The sequence below is a fragment of the Phyllobates terribilis genome, unplaced genomic scaffold (assembly GCF_046119375.1).
Source record: "Phyllobates terribilis strain yellow unplaced genomic scaffold, ASM4611937v1 Scaffold_5__5_contigs__length_657084704, whole genome shotgun sequence".
NCBI classification, from domain to species: Eukaryota; Metazoa; Chordata; class Amphibia; order Anura; family Dendrobatidae; genus Phyllobates; species Phyllobates terribilis.
The window spans coordinates 59,125,536-59,146,224 of record NW_027362765.1 but is presented as its reverse complement, the minus strand read 5'-3'; the positions used below and the strand labels follow the sequence as shown (position 1 = coordinate 59,146,224).

At 43.6% G+C, this 20,689-nt stretch overlaps 1 protein-coding gene across 1 annotated transcript in view; it reads right to left on the bottom strand.

Annotated features, from left to right (window-relative positions):
• LOC141272042 (uncharacterized) overlaps nt 1-20,689 on the bottom strand; it is a 102,246-nt gene that overhangs the window by 28,753 nt on the left and 52,804 nt on the right. Inside the window, exon 9 of the mRNA XM_073682329.1 lies at nt 12,266-12,270. Coding sequence (XP_073538430.1) covers nt 12,266-12,270 — 5 coding nt within the window. The remainder of the gene's footprint in view (nt 1-12,265; nt 12,271-20,689) is intronic.

Sequence of the window (20,689 nt, the reverse complement as noted above, 5' to 3'; positions counted from 1 at the left end):
ACAGAAATCTGCCAAGGCAGCTATGTGCAGAGCTACACTATCACTCCTCAACCTCCGCAACGGTGTAAGGAGCGAGCAGTAATCTGTCAACAGCAGCTATGATCGTAGCTGCATTCTCGCCCCTAACACCGGCAAGCAGTCTCGCACGCTGACCGCGTACACGTGGTATGCACGCGGTCAGTGTAATCATCTGACTCAAATGAGACGCTATGCCATATAACCAGATGGGGACATAGTGGGTGGATAGGGAAGGGGGCATAGGATTTCAGGCTGGCATGCCAATGCACAGGACAATATACCCCCGTAATATCTTTTGGGTTGATTTTTGCGGGGATCCCGCTTCATTCATCTGTGGAGTCACTTGTAATATAAGAGTGACCCTTATTAATATGTGACAGTAGATATTCTTATAACAGTTACAGCTGTCACATTTACGGTAATCCACAGTTTCCAAACTGTATATTTATTTATATTCATCTCAATTAGAATATAGCGGTGACCCACAATTATTTTTCATAGTGATTAATGTGGAGTTAATAGGGAAACATACACCTAATAGGGACAATACAATATAATTCCCCACCTCTAACTTTGAGGGACATGGGTGGTGGATCTGTATAAATTTATTGGCTGTGATACACAATCCAGGACTTACAGGGTCTGAGCTTACAATTTAATATCGACCCCATATGCATCCATTTAGATGTATGTAAGAATTTGATTTTATATCTATATAAAAATATTAGTATTTTAATTGAATTAATATTAAAAGTTATATTTTATATCTATTCACACTCTTTTCCTCTTTTTCCCCTTCCTCATGATTTATGATCTATTTTGGTGATGTTCACCAGTGTGGATATTGTCCAATAAATCGGACTTTATTGAGTTTAACTGACTTTGTGTCCTGCTAGGACATTTCTGTGTCCGCTTTTTGGACCCTATTTTGGGTGTAACTAACTTTTATGACAGTTTGTATAGGGATTTGTGCATTAACCTTCCGATATGGCTACATCAAAAATTTCCAGCCAATTGTAGTCTAGATTAGCACGTTAAAAAAATGATATGAGAACCATTTTTAATGAAAAATGTCCAAATGAGAGAGAAGTATTCACAGAGAGCTTAGAAGTGGATGATCTCTTAAAAAGATTTAGGTATATCCAAATTAAGCATATGCAGGCAACATGGACTAAGATGAGCCTAGAACAGTACTTGGAACAAGGATTAATTTCTAGAGGGCTGTGGGTATCTATATTTCCCTCTTATGACCTTACTAAACCAAACTTGAAGGATAGATGGGAAGCAACCCTCACTGAATGCTCTCGTGAACTAATGAAACTTCTTGTTTAGGATGAGGTATATATTTTAGAGAAGTTGGAGAAGGAATTGGAGGAAATTTCCCCCAATATGGACAAATTGGAGGGCAAACCTGAATTTGAAGAAGGCTTGAAGCAGACGTTGCAATATATTGACAAGGTTGAAACTAAAATTAAGATGCGTAAGAGAAAGAAATATTTAAGGGACAAAATGGATCATTCCAAAGGCGAGGTTTATAATTGGGGCAAAAATTTATCCCAGCGTGTTAGGAAACAAACCTTGAGTAGACAAGATTACCAAAAACGTGAATTTTCTGGGACTGACGCAGAAAGCAGCAATCTGTCAGAGTCTGACTCCGAACAACCTTCCCATAGTACTAGAAGGAAGGACATGGATAATAATCATAACCCCACTGGGCCTTTTTTAAGGGACAGAGGCAGATGGGGGTTCAGGGGCTCTACCAAGAGCAGGAACAAAAGAAATTGACGGAGTCAATTGGTGTCAAATCTAACTCTTTCAGAATTATTAACTTATCTAAACACACTATTACTGGGTCTCAAGCAAATGTCTTAAAGAAGGGTTTGAATTTTTGTCTCCCAGCCCATCTTAACAAATTCAACATTGTTAAAGATTTGCATCTTTTTGGGAGAAAATTGATATTTAAAAAGATGTTCTCAAAGGAGTCTACAAATGAAATCTTATCTTCAGGAATGGACATAATTCCTAATTTTTCTAGCCAAGATCTGCAGATTTTGAAAATACTTGAGGAACTTGACACGGATAATGGAATGGAGAAGATAGAATCTGAGGAAGGAACAGGGTCGACCTGGCATAAAAAACTTTTGAAGCCTAAGTCTACTAACATGCCGTCATTACAAACCTGTCCAGCTGTTAAAGTCTTCATAGATATGGTTACAAGGGATATATTAGCTTTACCTGACAAAACCTCAGGACCACATTTGGATTTTGAAGATAGACGGGCAATAAATGAACTGAAACGACTGGATGATGTCGTTTTCAAGCCCAGTGACAAAGGTGGTAATATCGTTGTTTGGCCACAAGATAAATATATTCAGGAAGCTAAGAGGCAACTCAACAACAAGGACTGTTACAAGTCCCTTTGGAGTGATCCCACGGACCAATTCCTGAATGAGTATAAAGATATCGTATTCCAGGGTTGGGAAAACGGGGCAATCACTAAAAATGAGAAAGACTTTCTTGAGGTCAAGAATCCCAGGATAGCCACATTTTATATGCTACCCAAAGTTCATAAAGACATCAATAATCCACCAGGGAGACCCATTGTCTCTGGTATAGGAAATTTAACTGAAAGGACCAACCAGTGGATTGACCAGGAATTAAGGGGATATGTATATGATCTTCCCTCCTATGCCAGGGACACCATGCAGGTTCTTCAAGAATTACAAGGTAGCAGACTGGATGAGCACGAACTTTTAGCGACATGTGATGTCGAAAGTCTATATACCAGTATAGACCAAGACATGGGCTGTAAGGCGGTAGATTTTTTCCTCTCTAAGGATCAAAATTACAATCCAACTAGACAACAATTCCTTCTTGGCCTTATTAGGTTCATTTTGAAGAGGAATTATTTTGTGTTTGATGGTCGATTTTACCTCCAAACGCGGGGCGCCACGATGGGGGCGGCAGTGGCACCGACATTTGCCAACCTCTACCTGGGATGGTGGGAAGAGGAAGTTGTGCTTGCGGAGGACATGTCTATCTATGTAGATCAGATCGTAACATGGAAACGCTATATAGATGATGTCCTGATCATCTGGAAAGGCACAGGAGAAACTTTACAAAATTTTATTGACGTCCTTAATGATAATCAATACAATTTGAAGCTTACACTTTTATATCATCAAGATAATATCCCTTTTTTGGATATTATGATCAAGAGAGATGCAGATATCATGATTCAAACTGATCTCTATAGGAAAGATACTGCTACCAATAGCATTTTGGACGCCAGAAGTGCCCATTCCATAGCAACCATCAGAGCCATTCCCAAGGGGGAATTTTTGCGGTTACGCCGCAACTGTTCCACATTTGAGGGATTTAAAGTAAGAGCTGATGACCTTAAAGAAAGACTGTTGGAAAGGAATTATTCTAGGAGCAATATTAAAAGAGCGTACAATATTGCCTTGAGAACCGAAAGGAGAGACCTTTTGACCCCGAGGAAACGGAAAGAACTGGGTAATGACAATGTGAGATTCATTACTGAATATCACGAGGATTGGTCCGAGATGATGAATATCCTCAATAGATATTGGGGTATCCTGAAATCGGATCGAGATCTCAATTGTTGCCTTACACCACAGGCATCTGCAGGTTATCGCAAAACCACCTCTATCTCGAGTCTGTTGGTGAGCAGTCATTTCAAACGGAATAATAAACCCGTGACAGTTCGAGATCCGGGCTTTTTTCCTTGTAAGACATGCATGGCTTGCCAAATTCTAGTTCCCAAGAGGTCTCTTAGAGATGCCTTTGGAAAAACCTTTACCTTGCGTCAACATCTTAACTGTTCCTCTGCTGGAGTGGTTTACTGTTAGGAATGTACATGTGGACTACAATATGTGGGGAAAACCACGAGAGATTTGAAAACCCGGGTGAGAGAACATATTAGAAGCATCGTCAATTATGATAAGGATGAACATACAAATCAAGAACAACGGAAAGTTTTTGCACCCACCCCTATTGCCAGACATTTCAAGGATGTACATGCCCTAAGGTGGAAAGAACTGAAAGGGTGGGCTATTTTCCAACAGAAAATGGATATCAGAGGGGGCAGTTTGGATTCAATCCTTCTAAAGAAGGAAAGCGAATGGATTTTCAGATTGAATACGGTCCGACCTCATGGACTCAATGAGAACTTTAATTTTGGTTGCTTTCTCTGATCTTGTTCATGGGATCAGGGTATTTTGTGGATATGACTGGTTTTGATTTTATCTGTCCAATATAAAAATATACATATTAATATATATCACATATCTCTTCATGATATATTCTTTTATGACATATCTTTAGATTACTCACCATCTCTTTGATATGTGATTATTTTGGCAGTTTTACATTGAGAGTATAATCAAACCATATATGTATAATATGTATTGCATGTCCTTTGGAGAATATTCTCCTTAAATTAGGAATCTATTTGCTGATAATTCCATTTTATCCTTGTAGAATTTATAGCCTACCTCATGATCTTGCTACAATTTGTCCTTTCCTTTCATATATATTTAATAGCTATCACATATCCTTTTTATATCTCTTCCTCATATATAATCTATCCTGAGATTATTTATTCTTTCCCTATACAAACAATTAAATGAACTATTTTTTATATATCTACTAATTGATTTAAAACTTTTCTAGGGCTTTGATGTTTAGAATCTATAATGAAATATTAATTTGGTTCATAATTTTGTTTGTTGCACCTTGTATTAATTGGTCTTAACAAATCAGTATCTTTGATTCAATTGGCTGCTATACCTGTCAGTCAGGATGTATAAATAACTTGAGAAGGCGGCCGATCCCGCCCTTAGAAAAAGCCGGTACCCCCGGCGAAACGCGCGTCAGGGACGACTATGTCCTGTGCATTGGCATGCCAGCCTGAAATCCTATGCCTCCTTCCCTATCCACCCACTATGTCCCCATCTGGTTATATGGCATAGCGTCTCATTTGAGTCAGATGATTACACTGACCGCGTGCATACCACGTGTACGCGGTCAGCGTGCGAGACTGCTTGCCGGTGTTAGGGGCGAGAATGCAGCTACGATCATAGCTGCTGTTGACAGATTACTGCTCGCTCCTTACACCGTTGCGGAGGTTGAGGAGCGATAGTGTAGCTCTGCACATAGCAGCCTTGACAGATTTCTGTCCGCTCCTCACACCGCTGCGGGGTTTGAGATAAGGGTGCTGTACACCGTTATTAACGGGGACAATATACCCCCGTAATATCTTTTGGGTTGATTTTTGCGGGGATCTCGCTTCATTCATCTGTGGAGTCACTTGTAATATAAGAGTGACCCTTATTAATATGTGACAGTAGATATTCTTATAACAGTTACAGCTGTCACATTTACGGTAATCCACAGTTTCCAAACTGTATATTTATTTATATTCATCTCAATTAGAATATAGCGGTGACTCACAATTATTTTTCATAGTGATTAATGTGGAGTTAATAGGGAAACATACACCTAATAGGGACAATACAATATAATTCCCCACCTCTAACTTTGAGGGACATGGGTGGTGGATCTGTATAAATTTATTGGCTGTGATACACAATCCAGGACTTACAGGGTCTGAGCTTACAATTTAATATCGACCCCATATGCATCCATTTAGATGTATGTAAAAATTTGATTTTATATCTATATAAAAATATTAGTATTTTAATTGAATTAATATTAAAAGTTATATTTTATATCTATTCACACTCTTTTCCTCTTTTTCCCCTTCCTCATGATTTATGATCTATTTTGGTGATGTTCACCAGTGTGGATATTGTCCAATAAATCGGACTTTATTGAGTTTATATATCTTTTAAGATGTATACCACTTCCCATACAAAAAAAATTGGTAGACGAAATTCAAGCTCTACTACTTCGCTTTATTTGGGGTGGCAAAAAATCCAGATTGATTCCAGAGCTCTTTGTTGTTTTATAGAATGGGGGAAGAAGGTTTGGGATTACCGAATATCCACATCTATTATAAGGCATGCACGATTGATGCTCTTAGAGAGTGGTGGGACACTACGTCCAATCTCTCCTGAGTTCAAATGGAAGAATCAGATACCAAACTTCACTCTACTAGACTCATGTTGGAGGCGGAATTTCTGCTCTCGGGGTCTCAGTCTTGCTCACTCCCTACAATGATGCATGCTCTTAAAATGTGGAGAGAGTTGATTTTTAAAAAGATTATACACATTCCGTTGAAATATATCTCGCTTAAGAGCGTTGATTTGGTGGTCCCATTCTCCCAATTTCATCATTGGGAAGATTACGGCATTCCTAATTTGCAGTCTATGTTTTCAGCTAGTTCTATCAAAACGTTTGACACTATCCTCCATATATCAACTCCCCGGTAATCTTTACTTTTCCTATGTTCAACTGAAGAGTTTCCTATTTTCTTCTCCAGCAATTGTGTCACGGCTGGCTCCGACCACAATACAACACTTTGTTTTGGGGAAGAAGGGATTCTCCAGGGGTGTCAAAGTAGCATATAATTTTCTCAATTCTCCCTCTGATAATACTAAGCTCCCGTATAAGGTTAAATGGGAATCAGATTTGGGCACTTCGTTTACTCATGACCAATGGCAATTAGCCTTATCCTGGCCCCTTAAAAGTTCGTCATGCATAAACCACCTAGAAATTGCAAAAAAAATCCAACTCCGTTGGCATTTACCCCCAAACCGTATAGCTCATCTATCCCAGGGAACATCTCCTTTATGCTGGAAAAATTGTGGAGAAATAGGCACTCTCTTGCATTCTTGGTGGTCACGCTCTAAATTAAATAGCTTTTGAAAGGAAGTATTTAAGATATTATTATCCTATGCTGGATGTGACATTCCAATGAATCTAGCATTAGCTTTACTAAACATAGGCATTACCGACCTCCCGTACAAGAACAGATGGCTCTGTTCTTTTGTATTAACTGGGGCCAGACAAGCTCTTGCCTCCAAGTAGAAATCCCTCTCTGCTCCATCAACGGATGACATTTGGTGGAGAGTCGACTCATATAACTCTCATGAAATTATTCTGTCATGGGACGCTTCAAAAAAAGATAAGACCCAACAACGGTGGTGCGCATGGCCGGAAGTTAAACCATTTTTTCATAGCCAAAAATCTTAGGTATAATATGTTCCTTATTACAGTTATACCATACTTTGTTTTTCTGTCGAAACTAGATTTAGCTCCCTTTCAGTGTACGATCCCTGACGGTATCTATTTTGGAGAATATACCCTTCCCTGGTTTCCCCCCCTTCCCCTCTCCCTCCTTCCCCAATTGAGAGGTCGGCTTATATCTTGCTGCCCTTCCTCTCTTGTTCCTCAGGTTCATGACATTAGAGATTTCTTGCTTTTTGCTCTCAGATGCTTTATTGTATACTAAATATCGTATGTGATGTACTTGATGTCCTTTTTCCCTTGTTATGTTTGGAAAACTCTAATAAAAATTCATTGTTAAAAAAAAAAAGAATGTATTCCTTCATTTCATCAGAGTAATTAGAATTCGCATTTAGTTGTTCCGTTAATGCTTGAATGGCCAAACTGCGCGGAATGCAGGAATATAAAGTTCTGACATCACAGGTCATCCAAGTTAGATCCTCACTCCATTTCACACCATTCATGATTGTTAGAACATGCTTACTGTCCCTCAAATAACTGGGTGATATCACTACCAATGGTTGTAACCTATCATCCAACCATGAACCCAATCTCTCCAGCAGTGAACCTATAGCTGAGACTATAGGTCTTAGAGGGGGTGGAAACTGGTCCTTGTGCGTTTTTGGTAAAGCATGAAAAATCGGTATTCTTGGATTACTAGGTTGTAAATAATCCTTTTGCTTTAAACTCAGGATACCCAGGTCCACCCCTTCTTGTAAGATCTTATCCAATTTTTCTCCTATGATCTGTGTGGGATCATAACTTATCTTACGGTATGACTGTTCATCATTCAAAATTTTATTTACCTCTCTAGCATAAAGCTCTTTATCCAATACTACCACTGACCCCCCTTTGTCAGAATTCTTCACTATAATATTGGGATTATTTTTGATGTTAATTAGAGCTCTTCTTCCCCCCCCTTGTTAGATTATCCTTATCTGTTTTTTTAGAATAGATTTTTTTTAAATCATTTTCTACCATTAACTGAAAATCATCCATGATGGGACCTCTCAACTGTATGGGATAAAAATCCTCATTAGATATTCTAAAAAAAAACATGCCATCATTCACAAGGTTTTCTTTCATGTCATTATCTGGCAGGGTATTCAGTTGTATAAGGGAAAACTGTTCCTGAAAGGAAAGTCCTTTATAAATATTCTCCGGTAGCAAAATATCATTAATATCAGTTATTTCCTGATCCTGATTATAGAAATATTTTTTTTAATAGTGAGTCTCCTTATAAATTTGTTCACATCTAAAATCGTGGAAAAAAAGTCCCCATTTTCCGGAACAAAATTCAGTCCTTTGTCCAAAACATCTAAATCATTCTTAGTAAGGATATTGGCAGATAAAATTAAAACCGTGAATTGATTTATTTCCGAAATCTGGTGCTGTAATTGTGTCTCCTCTCTCTTATGTTTGTGCTTGCGCCCCTATCTTCTAATAGGTCTCTGTTTTGATCCTGATTTCGATGCGGATTTCGATCCTGATTTAAAACAGTCCCGTTTTTTGATGTGCCAGACTTTTCACTGGATATTATAAAGCCCACTTCATCACTGCCTTCTGCTTCTCCATCTGTAGATTCATATTCAGAGGAACTGAAGGTAACCCTAGGTGTTTCCCCAATCGCAGGAAATCTATTACCACCAGGGTTTTTCAAGATAGACTTAGGCTTTTTCAGATTTTTCAAATTTCTATTCGGTCTGCGCAGAGGTCGCCAATCTTATACATGGCCTGTTTCAGAATCATTACAATCACGGTTATATTTTTTCTGTTTATTCTCAGCTATGGAGTTTTCTAGTGCTTTAAGCCTCTCCATTATGTCACATCTCATTTTTTTATACTCTTCATTTTCCACATGTTCGGTCATAGAGTTCTCAATTTCTTTTATTCTCAGATCTAATTCTTTGACCTTTCTCTGCTCATAATGGATCAGCAAGTCCATTAAATTCAAAGAACAGACTGTTAATATATCATTCCACTCTTTTTGGAATTTTTCATCAAACTGGATGGTTGATTGTTTCTTTATCCTTAATCCACAATGGATCATAAGGTTTTCCACATATTTCTCAAACATTATATGGTCCCACCACGTTTTGAGGCGTGCAGACAAATATTTCTCAAGTTGGTTCATGCTCTGTCTTAAGGCCCCGTCACACTTAGCGACGCTGCAACGATCCCAACAACGATACGACCTGTCAGGGATCGTTGCTGCATCACTATGTGGTCGCTGGTGAGCTGTCAAACAGGCAGGCTCACCAGCGATCAGGGGAGCAGCGACATCGTGGAAAGAATCTTTCCACGATGTCCTGCTCCTGGTTACGAGCCTGCTGAAGCAGGAGCAGGCTGGTAACCATGGTAAACATCAGGTTACTAGGGGCACACGCGCATCTAGTAACCCGCTGTTTATCACGGTTACCACTCTGCTACGGTGAGCGGGAGGTTACCGCTCACTTTAGCAGGCTCGTAACCATGATAAACAGCGGGTTACTAAGTGCACGTGTGCCCCTAGTAACCCGATGTTTATCATGGTTACCAGCCTGATCGCTGCTCCCGCTTGTCACACACAGCAATATGTGCTGACCAGCGGGAGGGCAATGACCAAAAAATGGTCCAGGACACTTTGCAGCGATCAGCGACCTCACAGCAGGGGCCTGATCGCTGCAAAGTGTCACACATAGCGACATCGCTGGTGACGTCGCTGTTGCGTCACCAAAACCGTGACACAGAAGCGATCTCGCTAGCGATCTTGCTATGTGAGACGGGGGCTTTATTCCCTCATGGCCATCATTATTGGTGGCTGGTTTGTTCTTAGAAATGATAGAAGCAACTCTGTCCAGTCTCGCTTTATCATTGAGGCTCAAAAAGGTGGTATCCTTAAAAATAGTTTCCATTTACTCCAATTTGTTTATAATCATAGACGAGAAGGAACCAAAGAGAATGAAACAAATGCTAACATCTCTTATGAGCAGCTGGCATGTTCTAATTTATAGGGGTATATAGCAGTGAACTTTTCCTCCCTATATCAATGATGTTACACCAGGGAGCACGAAAAAATGTTCAGACGGTCAATAGTAAGTAATATACAAAAATATATATTTCAGCTCACCTGGGTCAGCCAACTCGGTCCACTTTATCATGAGGCACGGTGCTCGGATTGTAAAAATCCCTGTCTGGTAGACATTAGGTAGTGATGAAAGGGTAGTTATCCAGCAACTCGTGAATTTGATTTAAAAAATAGCCTTTATTTTGAAAAAATTAAAAACGTGACCATAGTGCAAATAAAAGCGTACAGAGGCTTAAGCGTTTCGGATACGTAGATCCTTACTCTCAGCATAATACAATGTTGAAATGGAAAAACTTTTAAGGCATATGGAGAAAGTAGTCGCCCACCGACATCACCTGTTCAGAAGCTCAATTACACGAGTCCAGAGTCTCAGAAAACTCTGTTTTAACCCTAAATGAACTGACTGTTTCTATTTAAAAGGAAAAAAAAAAAAAAATTGGAAAGTTACCAAACAATTACAAACTCCATATAACTCGCTTTATATATAAAGTACACCTCGTATACAAGGAGCCGCGTGTATACGAGGTGTACGGAGCGGAGCCCCGTGTGTACGAGGTGTGCAGAGCAGAGCCGTGTGCGTACGAGGTGTACAGAGCAGAGCCGTGTGCGTACGAGGTGTACAGAGCAGAGCCGTGTGCGTACGAGGTGTACAGAGCAGAGCCGTGTGCGTACGAGGTGTACAGAGCAGAGCCGTGTGCGTATGAGGTGTACAGAGCAGAGCCGTGTGCGTATGAGGTGTACAGAGCAGAGCCGTGTGCGTACGAGGTGTACAGAGCAGAGCAGTGTGTGTTCGAGGCATACGGAGCAGAGCCGTGTGCGTACGAGGTGTATGGATTGGAGCCGTGTGCGTACGAGGTGTACGGAGCAGAGCCGCGTGTGTATGAGGTGTACGGAGCAGAGCCGCGTGTGTACGAGGTGTACGGAGCAGAGCCGCGTGTGTACGAGGTGTACGGAGCGGAGCGGGGTCGCGTGCGTACGACATTTTTGGAGCTGGGCCGTGTGTGTACGACGCGTTTGGAGCGGGGCCGTGTGTGTACGAAGTGGAACCATGTGTACAATGTACAATGTGGAGCTGTGCATGGAAGACGCATACGGAGAAGAGCAGGGTGTGAATACAAAGTGAAGTAGAGCCGTGCGTCTACGACGTATATGAAGCACGCTCATTTGTACAGAGGGTGCATCCGTGTCTGTATTCCAGAAACTCTGAAGTGATTAAAAGAAGTGAAATGTTTATTCTTCATTCACCTTCCAAAATAAAGTGAAAGATGCTGGTGGCAATGCCTCTACAAAACCGACAGCAAGGCCTCCTGCAAAGTCGCCTTAGGAAAGTGCCTGGGTTTTCCTCATCTTACAAAATTATAATGTATCCATAAAAATCTAATGCCATGCTTATGGTCTGTACGGCATTTGATTTTTTTTCTCACACCCATCAGATTTCGAAGTGAAATCGCCGCATGCAACAAATTTTTCCTCACACCAAATACAGCTGAGAAAAAAAACGCAGATCTGCACTGCCTCATTGAATAACATTGGTCCGAGTGCAATCACTTTTTTTATCTGATTGCACTCATCCGATTCATCTGCTCATGTGAGCGAGCCTTTAGGGTTCGCTCACATCTGCGTATAAATACACTGACTGCAATGCCAGAAAAAATTGCATTCCACCAATTTTAATTAATGAGTCATTGCTGATCGGCAAGTTTTTCCTCAGTTGTAATTGGGCTGAGAAAAAAATATATCGCAGCATGTTGCGTATGGTCGTGTATATTGGACGAGACTCGCCAATGCAAGTCAATGGGTGCTATAAAAAAAAAAGGATGGAACATGGCGTTCGATTTTTACGTACAAATCTCAAAGGAACAAGGAAATGGCATCAGCAATTCACAGCCAGAATCCTGAGAATAGATGGATAGAGCCCTGAGCCGCCCCAGAAGTGGATCATCAAATGAGATGTTCCATTTCTGGCACTTCACCTTCATTCTTCTCGATTGCCCTGGTGCATTGGCAATCAAGGTAATGGGGCTTGGGGTTGATGTCAGCCGTGAATTGCCCAGAAACACAGCTGATATCAAGCCCTGGTATTAGTAATGGAGAGGTGTCAGGTTTTTGGAAACCTGAAATGGAATTGAAAACTGAAAATCATAGAAAGAGAGAAATAAAAACAAGACACTGTCCCTCGTCCACCAATTTATTATAAAATAGGGGTCCCACGCAGGTTTGACGGAATTCAGCTTCCCACGACGTTCCCCAAATCCATTGTTAAAAGCCTATGAAGTGAGGCTACATAGGTAGGCCTTTAGCAGCAGCCACTCCGGCCTCACACTGCGCTCCGCGAGGCAGCTCTATCCAATATTAATCTATTTATTATCTATCTATTATATAGCTAATATCTTTCTATCATCTATCTATATCTTTATATAAGATTGCTTTATTAGTTTTGCAAACTAGCTTTAAGTTATATAGAGCATTATAGTATGCAAAAGATTATGTTAAAAACACATTGTTATACACATGTCACACAGATGGTATACGGATGATAGGTGAGAAAAAAAATCGTACACTCGCATGACATATGGAATGACAACTTTTCAAGATGAACATCGGAGCAATTTTTAATACACTGATGTGGCTCACACTTGCGTATAAATGACCCAGGTATGCAAAATTTGGGTTTGTGAAAATTGTTTCAAATCCAATGACTGATTCTTATGTTTTCTTATGCCCTGCTTTAAAAAAACACTTCTAGTTTTAATCATCAAGTATGGATTTTGCACAAAACGCACGTGAAATTACGTACAAGTGAGATGAACAAGAAAAATCTTTATTGTAGCCAAAAATGTACACAATATTATATATAAAAATTTATTGAAAATTCATTTTGCATCTTTATTGGAAATTAATTCTTGCCCCTATTCCTTTTCTCTTCAAAACTTCTCTCAATACTTTTTCTCTAATAGAAGGTCTGCAGATCCCCCCTCTTGTTGATTTTCCATCTACCTTGGTATCATTGTTCCATCTCCTTGATATCCTGATGAAATCTTTCTCCATGCTCTTCAGTAACAGCACCAAGGCTTCCAGGAAATTAGCCCTATTAGGAATGTAAAATATGTAACTTCAAATTCATTAGACAATCCAAGGTTTTGAAACGTTTCAGCATGTTCCTTCACAATGGACTTAAATTTTGGGTCTTTGTTGTGACCTAGAAATTTGTACATGACTTCTTTAAAATAATCCCAAACCCTTTTCTCAACAGCTTTCATTTTTGTTTCGAACACTTGGTCCTTCACAAAAATGCCTTCCTTCAGTTTTGCTGCAGACAGTCCCTGAAACTTGGTACACAGGTACTTAAAAGTCTTTCCTTTCAGTAGAGCTTTCAAAAACTGCTTCATCAGTCCAAGCTTAATGTGGATTGGTGGCAGGAGAAATTTAATGAGATCAAATAAACTTTGTTCTTGAATCCGGGTTGCAAAGATACTCTCATTGGCCAACTTTTGCGGCGCCAGTGATGAGTCCTGTCCCGGCTGTCCCATTTACACAATAAATGGGTACTCTGTGTATCCTCCTTGCTCCCCAAGGAGCAAAGAGAGAACTTTCAGATCACCACATATTGACCAGCCTTGATCCTTGTAATTAAGTTTCTTGAGAATAAAGTCTAAATTCTCATAGCTTTCCTTCAACTGCACAGAATGCCCTACACACACTGAAGCATACTTGCTGCTATTGTGCAGTAGCACTGCTTTCAGACCTTTTTTTTGGATGAAGCAATAAAGAGTCTCCACTCTCTCTGTTAAGGGGACGGTTGCAAACAATTTTATTCAATAGGAACGCAACCGACCCCGGGGTCCGCGATGCAGCCTGGTGGACTGCTGCCGAACACTTCCCGGGTGGAAAGGGAAGTAACCAACTAAAATGATACCCTTCCGTGTTAACAACACACGGAACCGGGTATAGCGGTATGCTCTATCTCCGTTTAACTGCAAGGAAGATGAGCGTCCGGCGACGCACCTACAAACTGCCTAACCCCTCCGTGTTACTGCCCACGGAACGGGTATAACAGTTCACACAATCTCCAAGAACCGCAGGGAGAAATGTGACCGGGGAAGAAGCAGTAGCCCTGTCTTCGATACAGGCGCTACGCTATAGGAGTTGGCGCTAGGGTGCGGGTATAACGGTTCACACAATCTCCAAGAACCGCAGAGAGACGTGTGACCGGGGAAGAAGCAGTAGCCCTGTCTTCGATACAGGCGCTACGCTATAGGAGTTGGCGCTAGTGTGCGGGTGTGATTCCCGCCGGGTATTCGTGCACTCAGCCGGCGTGCTACCGGACTGAGCCGACCCACTCAATATGGCTCTTCGAGGAGCTCAAGAGGAAAGCGTGCACACCACAAACAACCAGCTCAAATGATCTGAGCGCGCCACCATGTTTGTGGGCGGGCCTTTTAAAAACTAAGCCCTGCCCCACTGTCGCACCATTGGTGACGTCACCTGTGACCAATCAGGCGGTGCCAGGTCACCGAATCAGCTGGTTCCTGAACCACCAATCACGGTCCGCCATGTCACGGGCATGCTCAGTGCGATGCATCTTGGACTTAGGCTGCAGTAGCCTAGTCTCTCTCTGCAACCTGTGCTTCATGTTGTTAGGCACAAATACACGAGATAGCACTTGTACCTCTCGTGCATTGGCTAGGCGTTGGGACCGACGGTGATACTGTGCAGCATCAGCCCTGGCTAGACCAGAATGGGAGACCACAGAATCCACTGATGACTCCGAACCCATTTCTGATCCAGCAAGCGCCCGGCACCTAACATTATCCCCCTTCTAACCTCCCCCTCCACTTGACGCTCATATTCCTCAATGAGCAAGGGGGCATGAATGTGGTCCACTGGCTCCCAGGAGCGATCCTCAGATCCATGACCTCTCCAGTGTACAAGGTAAAAAAATTTCCCCCGAACCATCTTAGACCCCACAATCGCCTGTACCTCGAAATCATCACCCCTGGTGTCTGGAGCAGATTGGGGTTCCGAAAATTTGGTCAGACGAACCGGCTTGAGAAGCGACACATGAAAGGTGTCGTGAATCCTCATGTGTCGAGGTAATTGTAACCGGTACACTACGGGGTTTATTTGGGCCAGGATTCTGAAAGGACCAATAAAACGGGGAGCAAACTTAGCGGATTCCCTGCGTACTCTGATGTTGCGAGCCGCGAGCCACACTCTGTCGCCCGGGGAGAATATGGGGGCTGGACGACGATGAGCGTCAGCCGACTCTCTCATCCGATTCTTAGAAGCCAAAATAGCCTCCTGGGTATGATCCCAAACCTCCAGAGCCCAATCTCTGACCCCAGGTTCCACAGAGGAAACCGGCATAGGAACCGGGACTCGCGGATGTTGACCATTATTTAGGAGAAAGGGAGTCTGACCCGTGGAATCCGCCACTGCGTTGTTTAAGGCAAACTCTGCCCAGGGAAGCAATATCGACCAGTCATTCTGGTTGGCCGAAACGAAATGGCGCAAGTATGTCACCAGCGTCTGGTTAGTGTGTTCCACCAGACCATTGGTCTCCGGGTGATAGGCATTGGAAAGAATTAGTTCAATGCTGAGCAAATTACACAATTCTCTCCAAAACCGGGAGGAAAACTGTGGTCCGCGTCACAGACAATCCTATCAGGCATCCCGTGGAGACGGAAAACGTGACGAATGAACAATGATGCCAGAACCCGGGAGGAAGGGACCCTAGGCAGAGGGACCAGGTGAACCATCTTAGAGAAATGGTCAGACACCAGCCATATAGTCGTGTTTCCCCGGGACTTAGGCAACTCAACAATAAAATCCATCCCAACCAGCTCCCAAGGTCTATACGCCACGGGTAACGGATGAAGAAGACCAGCCGGCCTCTGACGGGACGATTTATTTCTCGCACAGGAGACACACGCTTGGACATACTCCTTAACGTCCTGGGATAACCGAGGCCACCAATACGACCGTTGGAGAAGCTCTGTGGTACGCTTGACCCCAAAATGACCTCCGATCCTGGAGGCATGTGCCCAGGACAGTACCTCATTCTGTAAATTTGGAGGAACGAACATCCTCCCGGGAGGAACCTGGTTTAGAGACACTGGAGCCAGCGTCCGCATACACTCTGGCGGAACAATGAGCCTTGGCTCGTCCTCAGCCGTATCCATAGACCGGGACAAAGCGTCCACCCGAGGGTTCTTTTCTCCTTTTAAAAAATAAACAGAAAAATTGAATCGGGAAAAGAAAAGAGACCACCTGGCCTGCCTCGGGTTAAGACGCTGCACCGTCTGTAGGTATGAAAGGTTTTTATGATCAGAATATACCACGAAAGGATGCTTAGCTCCCTCCAAGAGGTACCTCCATTACGAAAAAGCCATCTTAATAGCCAGCAATTCCTTGTCACCAATCGTATAATTCTTCTCTGCTGGAGAGAAGGTCTTGGAGAAGAAAAAACATGGTCTTGTCCGACCCTGTTCATTCTTTTGGGAAAGAACCGCTCCTGCTCCGACAGAGGAGGCATCGACCTCCAGGAAGAATGGCTTGCCCACATCCGGGCGATGGAGAATGGGAGCTCTAGCAAAGTAGGATTTAATCTCCCGGAACGCCTCGGATGTCTCCTGAGACCAGTCCTTGGGATTGGCATCCTTCCGGGTTAAAGCGGCTAAGGGAGCCACCAGGGTGGAAAAATGTGGTATGAACTGCCGGTAGTAGTTAATAAAGCCCATGAAGCGTTGTACCGCTTTAAGTGAATGGGGCTCCTACCAGTTCTGTACCGCCACCAACTTTTGTGGATCCATAGCCAATCCCTTACTGGATATGATGTAGCCCAGGAATGGTAATGACTCTCGTTCAAATTGACACTTCTCCAGATTACAGTACAAAGAATTTGCTCGCAATCGCTCGAAAACCCTGCGAACATCCTCTCGGTGTGTGGAGAGATCCGGGGACGAAATAAGAATATCATCAAGATAGACTACCATGGAAGATAGCAGCAAATCCCAAAAGATATCGTTGACAAAATCTTGAAAAACCGCAGGGGCATTGCATAATCCGAAAGGCATGACGAGATACTTGTAATGGCCATCACAAGTGTTAAAGGCTGTTTTCCACTCGTCGCCCTCACGGATTCGCACTAGATTATATGCCCCTCGCAAGTCCAGCTTAGTGAAAATATGAGCCCCTCGCAATCTGTCAAATAGCTCAGAAATAAGGGGCAGAGGATATTTTTTCTTGATAGTGATGGCATTTAATCCTCTGTAATCAATGCAGGGACGCAAATCACCCCCTTTCTTCTGGACGAAGAAAAACCCCGCACCCGCAGGAGAGACTGATTTTCTGATAAACCCCCGAGCCAGATTCTCCTTGATATAGTCAGACATGGCCTGGGTTTCGGGTACAGACAGAGGGTAGACCCTACCGCGAGGGGGCTCAGTACCGGGAACCAGGTCAATAGGGCAGTCATACGGTCGGTGGGGAGGTAAAGTCTCAGCAGCTTTTTTAGAAAAGACATCCGCAAAGCTCAGATATTGCACAGGCAGGGCGGACAAGTCGGGAGAAGGCTCTGAGACTGCCCCTCAGGCGGCTGTAACCATACACTGGGGCACACAATCTTTACCCCAGGAAGAAATTCTCCCTGTACTCCAGTCAATGTGTGGAGAGTGACGGCGTAGCCAAGGAAGGCCCAATAACACCTCATCTAATCCCCCGGGGATAATAAGGAAGGAGATAACCTCCCGGTGACCCTGAGGAAACGACATGGTGAGGGTAATAGACTGGTGAGTGATTTGTGTATCCAGCAGAGAACCATTGACCACCCTGATGTTCATTGACCTAGACAGTAACTCCATAGGAATGGCATGCCTCTGGGCAAATGCTGAAGACAAAAAATTGCCATCAGCTCCAGAATCCACCCACGCCTTGGAAGTAACCATGGTTGTTCCGAAGGACAACGTCACCTCATAAAATAATTTGGAGGACGAAACCCCTGAATCTAACACACCCCCTCCAACGGTGGTTAGACACCCTCATTTCCCGACTGCTTGGAAACCTTATTAACGGGGTACTCCAAGGAATGTGCAGGTCGGGAACGGGGGGGCTTAGACTTAGTCCGGGATATGTCCATAACCTCAGGCTCCGGGTTGGGAACCGCGGGTTTGGAGATAGGCCTAGAGAAAGCGGGTGCCAACCGAAACCGAGGTCTGGAAACCTCCAGCTCTAACTTGCGTTCTGCATGACGCAGATCTATTCGGTTAGCAAGTGTAATTAACTCTTCCAGAGAGTTTGGAATCTCCCTGGTAGCTAGGGCATCTTTAATATGCCCAGCCAGCCCCCTCCAAAACACTGGGATTAGCGACCGCTCAGCCCAATCCAGCTCAGCCGCAAAGGTTCTGAACTGGATGGCATAGTGACTGGCGGTGCCCGAACCCTGGCTCAACGCAAGAAGCTTGAGAGTCGTATCATGCGTAACCTGAGGCCCCAGGAATACACTCTTTAGGGTTTTAAGGAAAAGACCCGCATTAGCCACTACCGGGTCATTTCGCTCCCACAGAGGAGTAGCCCACTCCAGAGCCCGGTAGGAGAGTAATGAGATGACATATCCCACTTTGGCTCTTTCGGAGGGGAACCGTGCCTCCATCATCTCCAAGTGTATGGAGCATAAATTAATAAAACCCCTGCAGAATTTACTGTCCCCAGAAAATTTTTCTGGAAGGGCAAAGCGGGGTAATGGAGCACTTGCAGTGGTCGCAGCCGAGTTAATCATATTGGCTGCTAGAGAAGCTGCCTGGGTAGCCACTGCAGTGGTATGAGCAACCGGGGCAGCTTGTTCCAGAGATCTAAGTCTGGTCTCTAGTTGCTGTATGTAGCGCTGCAGCTGCTGATTGTCGGCCATGTTCGGCAAGACCCTGGCGCTCAGATACTGTTAAGGGGACGGTTGCAAACAATTTTATTAAATAGGAATGCAAACGACCCCGGGGTCCGCGATGCAGCCTGGTGGACTGCTGCCGAACACTTCCCGGGTGGAAAGGGAAGTAACCAACTAAAATGATACCCTTCCATGTTAACAACACACGGAACCGGGTATAGCGGTATGCTCTATCTCCGCTTAACTGCACGGAAGATGAGCGTCCGGCGACGCACCTACAAACTGCCTAACCCCTCCGTGTTACGGCACACGGAACGGGTATAACGGTTCACACAATCTCCAAGAACCGCAGGGAGACGTGTGACCGGGGAAGAAGCAGTAGCCCTGTCTTCGATACAGGCGCTACGCTATAGGAGTTGGCGCTAGGGTGCGGGTATAACGGTTCACACAATCTCCAAGTACCGCAGGGAGACGTGTGACCGGGGAAGAAGCAGTAGCCCTGTCTTCGATACAGGCGCTACGCTATAGGAGTTGGCGCTAGTGTGCGGGTGTGATTCCCGCCGGGTATTCGTACACTCAGCCTGCGCGCTACCGGACTGAGCCGACCCGCTCAATATGGCTCGAGGAGCTCAAGAGGAAAGCGTGCACACCACAAACAACCAGCTCAAATGATCTGAGAATGCCACCATGTTTGTGGGCGGGCCTTTTAAAAACTAAGCCCTGCCCCACTGTCGCACCATTGGTGGCGTCACCTGTGACCAATCAGGCGGTGCCAGGTCACCGGATCAGCTGGTTCCTGAACCACCAATCACGGTCCGCCATGTCACGGGCATGCTCAGTGCGATGCATCTTGGACTTAGGCTGCAGTAGCCTAGTCTCTCTCTGCAACCTGTGCTTCATGTTGCTAGGCACAAATACACGAGATAGCACTTGTACCTCTCGTGCATTGGCTAGGCGTTGGGACTGACGGCGATGCTGTGCAGCATCAGCCCCAGCTGGACCAGAATGGGAGACCACAGAATCTACTGATGACTCAGAACCTATTTCTGATCCAGCAAGCGCCCGGCGCCTAACACTCTCACATTGTACTCCATGTTACATTTTTCCATCAGCCCAGGAACATCACTGCAATACACTAGAACACAGTTTTGAGAAAAGTATGGAAAGTATATAAAAATCACCTCTTACTTTTCAAACAATTTTAATTTTGCAGACCTGTGCAATTTGTCCCATTCTCACCCAGGTGATTGGGAAGATATTTTATTCTCACTTGTCATCTGTGTGCTGTCCGTATGCAATCCGTTTTTTTACTCAGCAGCTATTAATCTTTTACAAGACCATTTACAGATTCCTGTGTTACAGAATTATCCAGTATCAGTAACAATCAGATGCCAATCGACTGCTGCGATTTTTTCTTATGCCGAACACAACTGAAAAAAATATGCAGATCTGCACTGCCTCATTGAATAACATTGGTCTGAGTGCAATCTGACTTTTTATTGGATTGTACTTGT